Raw genomic sequence first — 17,425 nt, 5'->3', positions numbered from 1 at the left:
TCGGATATCACGCAAACGCTGTTAAAACTTGGTTGATAGTAAAGCAGAACAAATTGGAAGATGCCCGCTCTGCATTTGCTGATACGGCAGTACAAATCACAACATCAGGTAAACGACATCTAGGTGCTGCTTTAGGGCACCCTTCGTTTGTTCGTGAATACGTTGACAGTAAAGTCAATGAGTGGGTTCGTCAAGTGGAAAAACTATCAACCATTGCTGTAACTCATCCTCATGTCGCATACTCAGCTTTTACTCAAGGTTTGGCCCATCGCTGGTCCTATCTCTTGAGAACTGTTCCATCTATATCTGAAATGCTCAAGCCGTTAGAAGAAGTCATCCACCAACGATTTTTGCCTAGACTGACTGGTCAACCAGTGTGCGGTGCAGACATGAGAGACCTCTTGTCATTACCTTGCAATCTCGGTGGGTTGAACATTTCTGATCCGTCGAAGACTGCTGAATCACTATTTGCAGCTTCCGAGCACATCACTGCGCCTTTGGCTGCTCTTATTGTCGAACAAGAGAACGCCATCACAGTGTCTCCATTGGAAACAAAAAGAAGAAAATATGAGATCAAGGCCAAGACACAAGCTTTCCACAATGAGACCTTGGAGAAGTTGCAAACAAATGCATCACCGCAAATAAAAGGGAGCTTGGAAGTCCTATCCGAAAAGGGAGTATCGAGCTGGCTTACCGTGCAGCCTATTGAAGAGCATGGTTTCCATCTTGCCAAGAACGATTTTCGTGATGCTCTGTGCTTAAGATATGGCTGGCCTTTATCAGATTTGCCCTCGAAATGTGAATGCGGCCTCAGTTTTAACGTCGACCATGTCATGATATGCCAGAAAGGCGGCTTTCCCACGCTAAGGCACAACGAGATCCGGAACATCACAGCTGATCTTCTAAGGGAGGTTTCTACAGATGTTACAATCGAACCTGTACTTCGTCCCTTGGATGGAGAACAGTTTGCGCATCGCACTGCCATCACAGATGATAACGCTAGGGTCGACATTTCTGCTAGAGGAGTGTGGAGGCATGGAGAACGGGCATTTTTTGATGTGAGGGTTTTCTACCCAAACGCTGCTTCCAACCGCAAACACTCTTCACTCAAATCCGCCTATGTGAGTCACGAGAATGAGAAGAAACGCGCTTACGGTGAGAGAATTCGGGAAGTTGAGCATGGGTCTTTCACTCCATTAGTGTTTACGTCATACGGAAGCACAGGCCCAGAGGCAACAACCTTCTATAAGCGAGTGGCAAGTCTGCATGCAGCCAAGTCAGGAGAGCAGTACAGTAGAATTATGCAATTAATTCGCTGTAGATTGAGTTTTGCCCTACTTCGCTCGAGTATACTGTGTATCCGTGGAACAAGATCCTCTACGTATAGACCTATCAAAGTGGACCTGCTGGGACTCATTGAAAGTGAGGCCCACCTAGATGAGTAGGTGGTGACTATAGCTTGTGATAATAGTTAAGCATACAGTGTAATGACATAAAGTAGTAACTGACTTTTAATTGTTTGTTTTGCTGCGTGCGTATATCTGTCACTTATAGTGTTGTATGTTATTTAGTTTGTTGAAATGTATACTACTACTACTACTATTACTACACCGGTGGATGCTTTTGCTAGTAGTAGTAGTAGTTTATTACTCAGCAAAAGCATCCACCGGTCATGCCCATACTACAAAAGCCACTACAACGGCACGCAACACAACACTATATCAATCCATTCAATTAAACAAACCCACTTAAGTCAACGTCACAATCTACTTAGTGAGGCAAGCCTCACTGTTGATTAAATCCATGTCATGACATTTTAGAGGCCTGTGCTTGGCTGATCTACTTCCGCGAATGCACAAAACAGAAGATCTTATTAGAGAAAAGCTGATCCGACATCTCAGAAGTTCCATCACTGAACTATATTTCTTTTCAGTTTTGTTGGCAATTAAACTGGCAAGATGTTTGTAGAAGGTGGAGTTTCAGAGCCCATGCCACCGGTAGAGGAAAAAACCAACGGAGTGAAGCTGGCATGTTCCACTTCCAGTACTCGATGCGCATATTCACGTTTTTTTCCACATTCATGGATGTTGAATGCTGATCTCAAAGAGCCTTGACTATTGGAGTGCGCATTTGGGTAAAATACCCTTACATCAAAAAATGCACGGTCTCCTTTTGTCCAGACTCCTCTCACTGAAAGATCAAGTCTAGCCTCGTCAGACATGTTCGCTGTTTTCTTCTGAAACTTTTCTCCAGTCAGAGGTTGTAACATCGGTTCTATCGCTACATCATGACACACTTCAGTCAAAAGATCGGCAGTTATATCCCTAATTTCATTGTGCCTTAGCGTCGGAAAGCCACCTTTAGAACATACCATTGCATGGTCAACGTTGAAAGCAGATCCACAGATACATTTTGAAGGTAGATTTGGTAACATCCAACCATAGTTCATGCATAAAGCATCACGAAAATCTCCTTTGCTCAAATGAAAACCATGTTCTTCAACCGGTAAAACGGATAGCCAATTTGATGCACCCTTTTCAGAGGCAAGTTCAACGCATCGTTTCATAGATGCTGGGCAATTAGCTTCTATTTTGCTGAGTAATATACTACTACTACTACTACTACTACAGAAGTTCCATCACTGAACTATATTTCTTTTCAGTTTTGTTGGCAATTAAACTGGCAAGATGTTTGTAGAAGGTGGAAGTTTCAGAGCCCATGCCACCGGCAGAGGAAAAAACCAACGGAGTGAAGCTGACATGTTCCACTTCCAGTACTCGCTGCGCATATTCACGTTTTTTTCCACATTCATGGATGTTGAATGCTGATCTCAAAAATGTATTTCAACAAATCGTACTACATATGTACATCAGGGGTGTTCCCAGGATTTTTGGAAGGCATGGCGGAAATAACCACGCCCACCTTAAATTTTGGTCCCGCCCATTCCAATTTTTATGGCCGCACCACAAAAGCTTTGATGCTGGTTTGCTTACGCTGAGATGCCACAAATTGTTGTCGCAGAATACTCAGGCACAAAAGGAACAAAGTGGTTTATCTTTTAAAAAAAAGTTTCTTTCTGTCTTAGTTCACTGTGCTTGACCACATGATAGCTAGATTAATGCGAGTGGGAAAATTTCCAGACCTCAAGAAGTTGAGAACCTCCCTTTATATAGGATAAGAAGGCCAGGCATCTACAGACTTTGTTTGTTACCATCAGATACTGACCTAAATAGTGGGCAGAGTGCAAGACAACCACTGTTTATCTTTAAGTACTTGTATTACAATTAAGTTCGTATCATATGGCAGTCTTTGTCTAATTGGTCTTATCTTCAAACCAAGCATCCCAGGAACTATTTGTTAGCCTGAAACAACTTCCCACTTTTCAAAATACAAATACAAGTCCATTGTCTTCATAGCTAATCACTGCCTACTCATACAGCAAAGCATGGCGGGCCTGTACCAAGTGGAAGCCAAGGCATGGCGGAGCGCCATGCCTTTTGTATGCTGGGGACAACCCTGGTACATATAACAATAAAACTAGTTATTGTGACTAATAGAATACTGAGAACTGGTATATTTGAAAATCAAACTCTATCATACAAGATAAATAATTAATCAAAGGTACTGTACGCAACATACGCAAAACGATTACATTAAACACATATTTAGTTCTAAAATTTAACTGCAAGGTAGTCTACTCTCAGCCGAAGCCAAGAGTATGTCTTTGTTGATAGGTGTTTTTGTTCTGCATCCTCTGAGACACATGATGGATGTGCGTAATAAGGCAAAGCCAATGCGACATCTTGTCCAGTTGATGGAAGTGCTGTAGACAATGTTTTGTTTCAGAGACAGTAGAGACCGTAGTCTTTTCAAAAACGCTGAAGTTAAAGTGCTGGCACCTCCAGTACAGGAAAACACCAGGGGAGTAAAAGAAGCATGCTCTGTTCGTTTCACCCTTTCTTCACAGTGACGTTTCTTCTCTTGTTGCTGCTGCTGCTACTACTACTACTACTACTACTACTACTACTAAAGACACCGCCTTGATGCAGTTGGCATCCTTTGATGTTGACGCTGATGCTGATGCTAGAATAGGATTCATTTCTATTCCAGTGTCAGCGTGAACATTAACTTCGCTTCGGCATCATTATTGTGAACCAGGCTTAAGGGGTCAGCTATGATGTTACTAGCGACACTGACTGCATTTTTCTCTCTTTCATTAAGTATACTGTGCCACTGCTAGTAGCTCTGTTAGTATTGGCAGTAAACGAAGGCGTAAGTGCTGTCTATTGTAGCCATTAATTAATATTTTGAATAACTCATTCTTCTAGTTCTACAGTTACCTTCCACGTTATGACATCTGTTTCTTCACCTGCTTAATTACCTTTTTTTTCAGTATTCTTTTTCTCTACTACGGAATGCTGATGAGGCTTTTGGTTTAATGGAGCAACTGGCAAAACTGACAATGAAGAAGTGAGTGCTATGTATGAAGTGTTCATTTGAAGTTTAAGTGTAAGGTTTAGATTCAGTAAGAACTGTATTGTATTAATTAGTGTAGAAGTTTAAGAGTACTACTTTTGAGATAGAGACGTGACTTGGTCACCGGTGTAGGAACCGGGGGGATGGGGGGATGAAGCCCCCTCGCTTACTGAAGCCCCCTCGCTTACTGAAGCCCCCTTGCTTACTGTAGGAATTGAAATTTTCTGTGCTAGAGACATTTGCAAATCTGTTTACCGTCTGGCAAGTGAGGTAGTTTTTGCTTACTCATGATGACACCCACAGTACAGCCCCTCCCCCCCAGTCGTGAACATCTTCCTATGGCACAGTTGGTAAACATTGTTTTAGATGCATGGTTTACCTTGATTTCTGAATGTTGGGGAACACTGAATTAGTCACTAAGTGTATTTATATGGTTTGATGTTTGACATTTCTATTCTTGAGTTGACACTATCTTTTTATACCATGGTCATGTGACGTGCGACCAGTCATGAGCGCATATTGAGGTGGTGTATTTGACGTATTGCAGGACAAGTGTGCAATAAGTTACTTCCGATTATTATTGTACTCTGTCACATGACCATGGTATAAATAATTTAACATATGATTAGCATGCTATATGGCTGTTACTGGCACTCCAAGTGGGGTTATAGTCCTCGGCTTTGCCTCGAGCAGTAACACCACCCCTTGCACTGGTACAGTGCCACCACGCATATCTGGCCATCTGGGGTTCCGAAAGTCAAACGCACATAATTCAAATTTGGCGTTCACAATTGAGTTGAAATTCAGAGACAATGAGGAGAAATGAAATATTGTTTCCACTTTCAATTTCTTGTTCGAAAATGATCGACGTTTTGAACATTCCGTCATGTTTCTCGCTGTCAGAAAGACGCACGACTCTGAAATTTCGTCCAAAGCTATGTTATAGTGTTTTCTAAAACAATCACCGAGGTGATTTTAAAGGGTAACTGCAATGCAAAAATCAAAAAAATTATGTTGGAAATCGGTAGTTCTAGTTGCATACATGACAGGAAGAATAGTTTTAGATTTTTATGGTAAGTCTTTGCTGAGAAATGGCAGGTCAAAGTTGCTTCTGGTTCTTCAAGTTCCGGTAATGGGCATGGTGTAGTGTACATGTCACAGAGGGGAGATGCATGTGCGTCTGTATAGTCAGCGGCCTGTAAAAATGACTACATCTTCATATCCAAGGCAACGCTGCTAGGGTAGAGGCGACAGCAGCAACAGTTTCTTTTGAAGAGCCTTCTGGAGGTTTTTACGTGATGATAACGTTCCGTCATCACATGAATCGCAGGATGAAGAAGATCTGTTGGGAGCCAGTATAGCGACTAGATCACACAGCGACAGTGCCTCTAAAGGTTTGAGATCACCTGCTGCCTTGGAAGTGGACAAGGAAGAGGACAGGCTACCTGATAGCCTGTCACCATCGCAAGGAGTAGCAAACGTTATAGATGCACATCCGGGTAAGTAAGCAACCATCACAGGTGCAGCTGCAGTTGTTGTGAGATGATGGATACGTACGTGTGTGGAGTGCGTGTGCTGTCAAAACGTATTTGAGGTTGTCTCAAATAATGACACGATAATAATGTCGAATACTTGCGACAATAGTGGCACAGTGTACTGGTGAGTTCATGCAAGACTCTAGCTATTGCTGAGAACAAAATGAGTTGAAGTTCGTACATTGAATTCACATTGACACAAGCTTTGACTTTACTGTACAGTATACTGTAATGCATACGACAGCATTCACTACATATGACGGTCAAGCACCTAGACGCAAGTCTAGATATAGTCATCAGGAGTCTGACCTCTCCTAGCCATTTGCAGTAGTTTTAGTCTTGCACGAGATTCTTCCTTTACTCTCATTTTTTCCCGCTTCTCAAATACGGCTCTCCTTTTCTTTTGCGAAGGTTTAGAATGCTGCGATCTGGAAGTATAGAGGCAGGTAGATGGAAAATGGTGGCCTCAATTTTGCTCTTCTATAACCCAGACCAAGTTCTTGAATAGACCTGGCTGTACGTATCTTGAAGCAATCAGGCTAAAAGTGGCTACTACAGACTCCTATCCACTCAGTAGGAAGCATCGTACTCGGTAGTAGTCACCCGGATGACACAAACGTCTCTGCAATTGTCCTCCTTATTTGCGATTCCCACTCTTTTCTTAGCTTGGAGATCTTCGGAAATCGAAACACGCTTGCGTATGACTTATGCGAATTGGTGCATCCTGCAGCCACGCAACACTGAACCATTCTTTTGCCATGGATTCCTTTGTTTACAATACACGCTAGTGTCGAGTCTCCCCTCTGTGATGTGTACACTACACCATGCCCGTTACCGGAACTTGAAGAACCGGAAGCAACTTTGACTTGCTATTTCTCAGCAAAGACTTAACTTAAAAATCTAAAACTATTTTTCCTGTCATGTATGCAACTAGAACTATCGATTCCCACACGCAGATATTCATTAAAAGGGTCCCCGGAGCGGGTGTTCTTTACGGTCATGTTCTCGCAATGAACGTAAACGAGTACGTTATTCAGACGTTCGGGCAAAAATTATCGAGGCGATTTTCAAAAGACGCTTTCATTACGGAGTTATGACACAATGAAGTTGTTGTTCTAATTGCTATACCTCTAATGCTAATAAAATAATTATTACAACAGAATCTTCACATAATGTGTAAAACTACTAATGTTCACTCAACCTAGATTACACGAAACAATAAATTCTCCACATCTAGAAGTTGTCATCCAATCACGATGAGGAACAGTAGCGAGCCAGTCACGGATCAGCTTGTCGAATCTCTTGTCCGTCTCAGGATCCGCATCCTGGCAGTCCATAGAAGTCGCAGAGGTCGCAGAAGTCTCCAGAGGATCTTCAGCAGAAGAAACAGAACAACGGAGTGGACGTCTTGACATCCCTCAAAAGGGGAGCCTTCTGTTCATCAGCAAAGCCACTATTCCGTCTCTGCTTTCACTCAGATAGAGCTCGCCGCCGATTCTTGAATAGTTCTCGCTTGCAACTTCTACACGAACGGTCTGCATCAACGCTAACTCGTAAGGCAGATGGTGACTGTTGCGTGGTTATGACCAACATGCAAACGTTCTTGGGGCAGAGTCAATTGTGTCGACCAATCAGTGATTAGCCTTGCCTATTCATCAGCCAATCAACACACTGCATTTCTATCTTCTTTTCAGAACGTTCTATAGGCTTATAATTATATTACTGAAGAGACCTCACGCTAAGGAACACGTGTGTGTTGACGGCGTTACCATAGGACCTCGGAATTCTGCTGTAGGGCATGTGAAAGTTATGGCCAGATATGCGTAGTGGCACTGTAAAAGTGATATGTATAGGTCTATAACTGGCTTGTAGCAGCCAGCTGAGGCGTTGATACATCCTTTAGGAGCGAAATTTGAATCAGTTGTGTAGCAAATGTTCAGTGATGAAGATGCAGGCTGAAATCGACTTGGGCATTGAAACAGCAGAATTGTCAGTTATTGATTTTTTGGAAGCTAGTAAACTGCTAGTTGTTGATGTTGTTTCTGATTAGCATTCTCGTTTCCAATTTCATCCAGTAGTTTTCAGAAGTTTCTTGATTTGTGTGTTCCCCCTAACACCACAAAAGCTACTGCATGTGGGCGGTTAGAGTGTTCAACGCATAGAAGAAATGGAGAAACAAGCAGCCAACTGAAGAGGGAGCGCCCGGGCGGTACGTGCATGATCTACATGTTATGAACAACAGAGAAATGAACTACTGGCTTGCACGGTTTGTGCATGAAGTTTGGAGGCAAGATGGAAAGCCGTATCCACCTTCTACCATGTAGCTGGTTTACAGCGTTCTGTGCACGCGAGTATTGTTAATTTTTTCCAGGACGACTCTCAGTTTAGGTCTGCACTTGATGCACGCATGAAAGAACTTCTGTACGGATCCGTAGACCTAAGTATTGTTTGTTCTGGCTGACAGATATGTTTTAGTAGCCTAGTTTTTGTGTTCACAAACAATTCACATCTTGATAAACCAGTAACACCAGGCAGTTAAACGGCCCGATTTATTGACCGGTCAATGTGTAGCGGAAGTGGGTTACTGGACACTGATTGTCACAGACGAAGCTAGGGTGCTACAAAGCACGCTAATCATACGATAATCAATACGTATACTCACATTGTGTGGGGTAATGAACAAGAATATATATATATATATATATATATATATATATATATATTACCGTTTATATAAGTACTTATACATATATATATATATATATATATATATATATATATATATTTATTAATTTATATTGATTTATACAGTGGTTAAATCACATTGCTCTACATCCACTGCTAAATCTAATCTATCATTTAACATTCTAGTATTAAACTGCCAAAGACGAACAGATAATAGTTCTAGCAAATTACTAAACGCTTGACTAAACAAAAGTCTAGTTTTTGTCATTGTTTTAGAGGCAATTATTCTTAGTGTAGCTAAACTAACAGGTGTTCAAAAACCAAGCGTTTCAACTATCAAAGGGTAGAAACTTCCGCCTGCAGCGTCCACGTTCGCCTGGTGATGAGCGTCTTTTTCTTCCTCTCCAGCAAATGCAGCAGCTCCAGCCAAAGTTGAAGATGGTACAATGTACGAAGGCTGCATTGTATTCCGAATGGAAACATCAAAATAAGCAGGCTTGGTGTTTGTGAAATTGGGATGATAGACATCCCCAGGATGATTGAAAGAAGTGCTACTGCCACGCTCCTCAAGGCATGAACCAGCAACATCAACAAGTAACGTGTGATAGATGATGTCTCGAAGAGTGTTATGACGTCTGGATTGTAGAGAACCGTGACCACACCCAAGGAGATGATCTCCAAATGAATCAATTATAAAGGAGCGCTGTCTGTCTGTCTGTGTGTGTATCTGTGTGTAAATCAGGTTAACGTCACTTGTAATACGCTACTGTGTTGTAAGCAACATGCCTGCTAGTTACGATACCGTGTAGACACGAGACAGTGTGAGCTTCAATGGGGCAACGTGTCAGGTTGTGAGGGATTTGTGAACGATGGGTTAACCAGAGTGGTCAGCTCACACGCTGAGCTCCGACAAGTGGCGTGAACCTAAGAGGTCACTCAGGTGACATTGGAGGATCAATGCCCGTTAGAACTATCATGTAGGCCCAAGAGGTCAGTCAAGCTGATGTGGAGACTGTCCCCACCTCGCTTGAGCCCAGAGGTCAGTGGAGTTGATGTTGCAGGCTCAACACACCATCACAGAACCCATTCTGTTTAATGACGTACATGAGACAAGGCCCCTCCCCTGGCACGCTACCTGATATATATTTCATATAACCTCCCTAAAACATGGGCGGGAGGGAGGGATATCAAGAAAGCTACCAGCTATACAATGCTAACAGAACAATGCAACGTTCTCACAGTCATTTGTATTAATACATAGTTCAACTGCTAGCTATTATTAATTAACATTACAAAGCTTCGGCTAACCTCTGTAATCTTCTACTCCTGATGTTTGCCTAACCAATGGCAAGTCTGATCTCCACTGAATTTGGCTTGCGCACTTCGAATCTATAGAGGTTGAAAGTGAAGCTGTCGTCGTCTTCCAGACTTCTGCCACGACGATGTGATTTCCTGCCTATGAACCCGCCTCCGCTCGCGCACGAATATTTCTGTAACGGCTTATCGTATCTCTACCTAATTTAGACTGCTCGTTCCTGATGTTGGACAGTACATGCGGAGCGTGTCGATTATTACGGGAGAGTTGAAAGAGGCGAGATATTTTTTAGTATATGTGGGTCTTGGAAAACGCTTACCTTTCGTTTAGCCGTGTAGGCAAATCAAATTCCTGCCACATTTGATACACCTGTTCCCTGCAATGCCAGCAATGTCTTCAAAGTGATGATGCCCAATGGGACGGTCGAAATTGCGAGAGTCAGACGAGTTGTGACTTAATATATATACGGGGAACGGATTGTTCAGGTGAGTATGTGACTACACGTGGCTTCTAAGTTTCTGCTGCCCAGACATATTTTCCTAACTGGATTCGCGTCAAATAGATACCAGGTTTGATAAACCTTTTCTCCGCAACAGCAGCAACTTCTTCAAAGTAATGCGGCGTCCAATGAGGCTGTCGAAATGGCTTCAACAAGGTATTACAATAATCAATAATCCAATCAATGAGATTTTTTGAGACGGGACCCTTGGCTACATTCTCTTTGTCTTCAACGGGATATTTACTAACAATCAATAATCCAATCAACGGGATCATTTTTGAAACGAGACACTCAGTTACAGATACACTTTATGATAAATTAGAACAGGATACTCAACAAATACATTGGCATACATTGGGATACTCGATCATTTTAAAGGGTAATTGCAATGCAAAAAAATCAAAAATTCTTTTATGTTGGAAATCAATAGTTCTAGTTGCATACATGACAAGAAAAGTCTTAAATTTTTAAGTTAGGTCTTCGCTGAGAAATGGCAGGTCAATGTTACTTCTGGTTCTTCAAGTTTCAGTAACGGGCGTGGTGTAGTGTACACGTCACAGAGTAGTCTTGCGTAGCCAGACCCTTACCTCGCCCTCATGCCACGCGGGAGAAAGGGTCTGGGGAGGTTCCTTTGATCTTGCCATGTTGCCGCATCACCAAATTCCGTTGAACTAAAGACCCTATAAATGTTATAAAGAGGCAAGGTAATATTACTGCTTCTCATGCCAGTGGTTGCATGCTGGGTGTCTACAGGATGTAATCATCGATGCTATCTTCGACTCTAGGCAAGCCACGAATAACGTTTCATGGTCTGTACCGCTGAACAGCCATCACTAGGTGAGTTCTTGTCGCAAACTGTTGTTGAAATGGTGTGTGTGCTCCCTTTGCAGTCATTGATTTTCACTTTGCGATGCCGCGGTGGTGACGAGCACGTACGTGTCCAGCTAGTAAGTAGGCTAGTTTAGTGAGAAGCTAGATGCAAGGCTGTGTGGCGACGTACTAGTGCTCTGCATGTTTCTTACAGCGAAGCGACATCATGCAGTGCACAGTTGCTGTGAGTTGTTGTGTTGGACGTGTTTCCGGTGAACTCTTGACAACTACGTGAATGTCCTGAGAATATAGGAGATGATCGCCTCGCCATACAGCCTAGCGTCTAGCTTCTCACTGGACTAGCCTACTTACTAGCCGAGCACATGCATGCTCGTCACCATCGCGGCATCGCAAAGTGAAAACCAATGACTGCAAAGGGCGCGCACACACCATTTCGACGACATTTCGCGACAAGAACTCACCTCGTGATGGCCGTTTAACGGTACAGGCCATGAAACGTTATTTGTGGCTTGCCTAGTGTTGAAGATAGCATCGATGATTACATCCTGTAGACACCTAGCATGCAACCACTGGCATGAGAAGTGGTAATATTATCTTGCATCTTTGTAACATTTATAGGGTCTTTAGTTCACCAGAATTCGGTGATGCTGCAACATGACAAGATCAAAGGAATCTCACCAGACCGTTTTCCTGCCGGAATGTTGAGGGCGGGGTTAAGGTCTGCCTACGCAAGACTATCACGGAGGGGAGACTCCGTGCTAGCGTGTACTGTAAACAAAGGAATCCGTGGCAAAAGAATGGTTTGATGTTGCGTGGCTGCAGGATGCACCAATTCGTGCAAGTCATACACAAGCGTGTTTCGATTTCCGAAGATCCCCAAGCTAAGAAAAGAGTGGGAATCGCAAATAAGGAGGACGAGAGATGTTTGTGTTGTCCAGGCGACTACTACTGAGTTAGAACGCGTCGTACTGAGTGGACAGGAGTCTCTAGAGCCACTTTGATCCTGGTTGCTTCGAGGTGCTTGGTCTGGGTTGTAGAAGAGCAAAATTAAGGCCACCATGTTCCATCTACCTGCCTCTACACTTCAAGATGGTAGCATTCTGGAACCTTTGCAAAAGAAAAGCAGAGCCGCATTTGAGAAGCGAGAAAAATGAGGATAAGGAAGAATCTCGTGTAAACCTAAAACTACTGCAAATGGCTAGGAGAGGTCAGACTCTTAGTGACTAGACTTGACTACAGGTGCTCATCATGTGTAGTGAATGCAGTCGTAAGGATTACAGTACTGTACAGTGAAGTCAAACCTTGTGTCACCGTTCGTCAACGTGAATTGAACGCACGAACGTCAACTCATTTGTCCTCTTTCTCACAGCATTAGCTAAATAGTTTTGCATGAAGTCACCAGTACAGACAGTATTAAACACTGTCCACTATTGTTACTAGTATTCGACATTATTATCGTGTCATTATTTGAGACAACCTCAAATACATTTTTACAACACACGCACTCCACATGAGTACGTATCCATCATCTCACAACGACCACAGCTACACCTGTGATGGTTGTTTACTTACTCAGATGTGCATTGATTATGTTTGCTCCTTTTCCTTACGATGGTGACAGGCTATTGGGTGGCCTGTCCTCTCTCGTTGGCTTCCAAGGCAGCAGGTGATCTCTCAGCTTCAGAGACACTGTCACTGAGCTCGAACCTGTGTGGTCTAATCACTATAATGGCTCTCAGCAGATTTCCTCATCCTGTGATTCATGCGGTAACGGAATGCTATCATCACTTAACAACCACCGGAGGGCTCTTCAGAAGAATAACTGTCGCTGTCGTCATCTCTACCCTAGTAGCGTTGTCTTGGATATGAAGATGTAGTCATTTTTACAGGCCGCTGACTATACAGACTCACATGCGTGTCCCCTCTGTGACGTGTACACTACACCACCCCTGTTACTGGAACTTGAAGAACCGGAAGCAACTTTAACCTGCTATATATCAGCGAAGACTAACTTAAAAATCTAAAACTATTTTTCCTGTCATGTATGCACCTAGAACTATCAATTTTCAACATAAAAGAATTTTTGATTTTTGCATTGCAGTTACCTTTTAATTGAACAGGATATAACTTTAAATGAAATTCTCTGTTCGGCTGCTAATTCTTCAGAACAGAGTAAAAATGCATGTGAACGAGATATATTTAATAGATAAATGGTCAGAACGGGATACTCATGCAACAACGTAAATTTTCGTACAACATTAGATTAATTAACTTTATGAGAATTCTGTCTGTGGCTGCTAATTCTGTGAATGAGATATACATGTACTTCATGAATGCATACGATGATAAATTAATTTTACTAACAACTAATAATCTAATCTGCCTGTGCGGAGAACAGGATTGTGAGCTAGTTAACAATAAGAGATACCAATTTCTGAAGGAGAGCTCATTTTCTGTAACTTCCCCTGCTTCATAGTTGTCCCAGGAGATTTACTTTGTATCAGACATGCTTACTGATTGTCTTAGTTTGCTTAACACCAAGGGGTGCTTATGTTTACAGATATGATACGTACATACAGGTTTAGTTAACACAGGCATGTTTAGGTTAATTTTATTGTTTTGTACTGTTTAGAATTCTTGATGGAAATGAAAGTGCAAGTTTGCTCTCTCTACCGCTGTCATCTGCTGGGTGACTATTATTGCGTTTCATTATTTCTAGCGGCTCTAGTTGATTGCTTTCTTTGTGGTTTGCAAGCAGTACAAGGCAATCTTCTCTCAAGAGGGATCTGGATATACGAGCCCAGAGTGAACTGTACAGGTAATGATATACCTTATGATAACCTTCATTTGCTTGTATATGTGCATGTAGCAGCATCTTTGAAGTGATGACGTCTAATGGGATGTTGAAATAGCTTAGATGTGATTTGGTCACAAATACGGGGAAACAGGCTATTGGGAGTTTTGTGTTGTCTTTGCCTAATATTTGGTATCTGGTGTTAATTTGCCACAGCAAAGAATGGGCAAATCAGCTAGTAGGAGGAAGAGGAGGAGCGTGTGTGCGTGCATTCTGTCATGTGATATATACTTCTGTTTGGTACTTTTTGTGTTGTTTAAAGGGGAAGTCCAACAAAAATGAACTTAAATTGTGTACCTGCTTGATTATAATGAGGAATGAAATTGAATTAATTGTGTGTATTGATGTAGGGCTCAATTTGCACTTCCCCAAGGTGAACGCCTTCATGGATTTTGTGATTGCACTTTGTGGACTCCATTTGCAAAAGCTCATGTACTGGGAAAATTTTATTGCTCACCAAATTACATTTGTTTTGCCAGTAAAGTATGAGTGAATCACTATGTAATAGTTTGCCGCCATGGTCAGTGTAATATTCTTGTGCTTGCAGATCAAGCTTCTTTGCAATGTAGTGATTCCTATGAGGGAAATGTCATCTGTGGAGAAGGTTACAAAGTCAGATGTACTACCTAATGCCATTCATATAACAACAAGGTCTAAGGTATTATTAAGTTTAGTTAAAAGTTTATGTTTAACTAAATGAGGGGACTAATGTGTTCTTTATTGTTTGTTTTTGTTGTTGCAGACAACGTTTCTGTTTGCCTCACTTCAAGATCGAGACATGCTTTGTGAACAGATATCAGACTTTCTTTCTCGAACACCAACTGCAGAGAAACTGTAAGTAATCTCAATCTGATTTACACATTAGAAAGACAGGCAGCTGGAGGCAATCTTTATCAATGGTTTGTGATGCTGTATGTACTCTGTAACGGGATTTCATGGATTTTTGGCAGGTTAACTGTACTGGCAACTCTTTTCTTAGTACGCTTTGTTTTTATAGTAAATTATTTTTTGTTGTGTCATGGAAGCTTATTTATTGTTCAAAATGGCAAGAGCATTCAAATTGTGATGATCTGCAGGAAACGAGTGCATATCATAATGTTACATTGAACCTTCTAATTCATTGCCATTGTCAGCCTAAGAGTGTGTTCACACCAACATCTGGACTAAATATGATTAGTAAGTACGTCACGTGGGCACGTGAGTCTAATCAGCCTCGACAGTTTTCATCCGTCATATCCGGCAAGAATTCACGTGAATTGTCTTGACAAATCCATTGCTTTAGGTTTTCGAAGAGAGAAACATTTAGTTTGCTTTCTCTGGCGTTCAGACACGGCAGGCAGTTGTCACATGTACAGGCACGTACGTAGTATATGTATATCTGCCTTCGCTTCCATATACGTCGCCATGTTGTTGCTGCGTTCGTACGTTTAAACATACAACACCACATCAGAGACATTGGCGGCATGCTATACTACCTCACGTGCCAAAGTCACGTGCAACCACTAACGCCACTAATGTGGTTGTAATACTACTCTTTACAGCGTTAGAATGGCGGTACACTAATCATGATTAGAACCGTTGAGAACGAGTGGCATTAGTGCACTAACGCCAAACTAATCATGATTAAGCCTGGTGTGAACACACTCTAAGATAACATGTCAAGAATTGAGCATCTTATTGTGCTAAACATGAATGTCTAAAAAGTAAAGATTCTTATTATTGTTTTGAAAATTGATGGATAAGTAGCAGTTGCTGCAGTTGGAACTGTGAACTAAAGCTATGTGAGACTCTGATAATTGGGAAATAAAGAGATTGAGAATTGAAAGAAATTGGTTTGGTATGGAGGAATTTTAGGGCAAGTTAATCCCTGTCCACACTATAGACCATGGGTCGCAAGCGTCCACTCTGCACTTTAAAGGCGATATCTCCACCTCTCTTTGGTATCACATGACTGATATATTTTAAGATGCCGGATGTGTATGTGTGGGTTCTTTGCTTGGGAAAAGTGTTAATTTGCTATACTGACATAAGGCAATTTAATTGAGCCAGAACAAAGAAGAGTGAGGAGGGTTAGATGTTCTGACTACACTCTTAGCGCAACGCCCGCTATTTTGTAATTGGATTTAACCAATTGCCATCGCTTTGGATTGAATACACCTCTCGATGGGGATTAGATTTATCGTGATCAGATTGCAATCGCCTCGAAAGTGGTGTGGACATGGATGCGATGTTTGTGGTCGGATACTATTTAGCTATAATTTATTACCATTCAGTACATTGCGTTTGACTACTGGTAATAGGTACTACTTCGGGAGATGTATGCTTTTATTGGAGACTGTGACTTTTTGGATGAAGTCCTGTAATGTGTTTATTGGAGACGTAACTGTATTGGAGAGCTGTGTTTATGTTGGAGATAATATGGTAAATTTAAATGTCTTGTTATTATAGTAATCTCAATGGAGTGAAAAGTCGCGTTGAACTCACCGGTCCACTAATGACATTGTTTGACAAAACGGCTGAAGATGATTTCAATCATCGTGAAGTGATTAAAGAGAATTTGTGGGAGTTACATTTCTCAGAATATGGGAGGTGAGTGATAATTAAGTTATTAGTGCTTGATAGTATAGAAGTTTGGTTACTGTATAATAGATGCTTTATGAATAAGGTCAGAGCAAAATAACATGTTGGACAACGTTCTTTAGCTTGAACTTTGATTTTCCTAATTACGCCAGACCAACTAAATTTTTGATGCTCAGATACTTGGACATGAAAGCTGGACTGACTGATCGAAATAAAAAAAGTAATGACATTTTAAAGGAGAACTCCCACGATTTTCAAGTTGGGGTCAGATACAAGTCCCTTCCATAAACCGACAATTCGAAGGGACATAGGTTTTGTGCGCGACATCTTCACGGCAGGAGAAACGTTGAAAGAAAGGGGCGTGTTGGGTAAGCGAGGTACATGACGTCATTGGTGCAAAGCCACACGCGCATGCCATCGGGTTAGATGCAGTTGCGGACGGATTCGAACGCATACGCGTTGTTCTTTTCTGTCTGGTGTTCGACCTTACAGTTTCGAGCCAGAGTACGGACCTACTCAGCGTGACATCAACGCAGTTGAATACATTGACGGCCATGACGGCAGACAGATCACCAGTGAAGATCTGTCTGATGAGAACGAAAATCGAGTTGGGAACACTGCTTGGTGCAGTTGCAGCAGGTGTTCTGTAA

At 42.0% G+C, this 17,425-nt stretch overlaps 1 protein-coding gene across 2 annotated transcripts in view; it reads left to right on the top strand.

The window, feature by feature from the left end:
* LOC134180681 (TBC1 domain family member 9-like) overlaps nt 1–17,425 on the top strand; it is a 47,847-nt gene that overhangs the window by 8,566 nt on the left and 21,856 nt on the right. The window contains exons 9-15 of one of the 2 annotated variants that reach the window (XM_062647859.1): nt 4,394–4,470; nt 13,974–14,030; nt 14,097–14,159; nt 14,546–14,678; nt 14,743–14,853; nt 14,938–15,029; nt 16,644–16,784. In XM_062647859.1, coding sequence (XP_062503843.1) covers nt 4,394–4,470; nt 13,974–14,030; nt 14,097–14,159; nt 14,546–14,678; nt 14,743–14,853; nt 14,938–15,029; nt 16,644–16,784 — 674 coding nt within the window. The remainder of the gene's footprint in view (nt 1–4,393; nt 4,471–13,973; nt 14,031–14,096; nt 14,160–14,545; nt 14,679–14,742; nt 14,854–14,937; nt 15,030–16,643; nt 16,785–17,425) is intronic. The other variant, XM_062647860.1, reaches the window with a different exon arrangement.

The sequence above is a fragment of the Corticium candelabrum genome, chromosome 6 (genome assembly GCF_963422355.1).
Source record: "Corticium candelabrum chromosome 6, ooCorCand1.1, whole genome shotgun sequence".
Taxonomy (NCBI): Eukaryota; Metazoa; Porifera; class Homoscleromorpha; order Homosclerophorida; family Plakinidae; genus Corticium; species Corticium candelabrum.
Note: the sequence above shows the minus strand (reverse complement) of the source record. Positions and strands in the feature narration are given on the sequence as shown.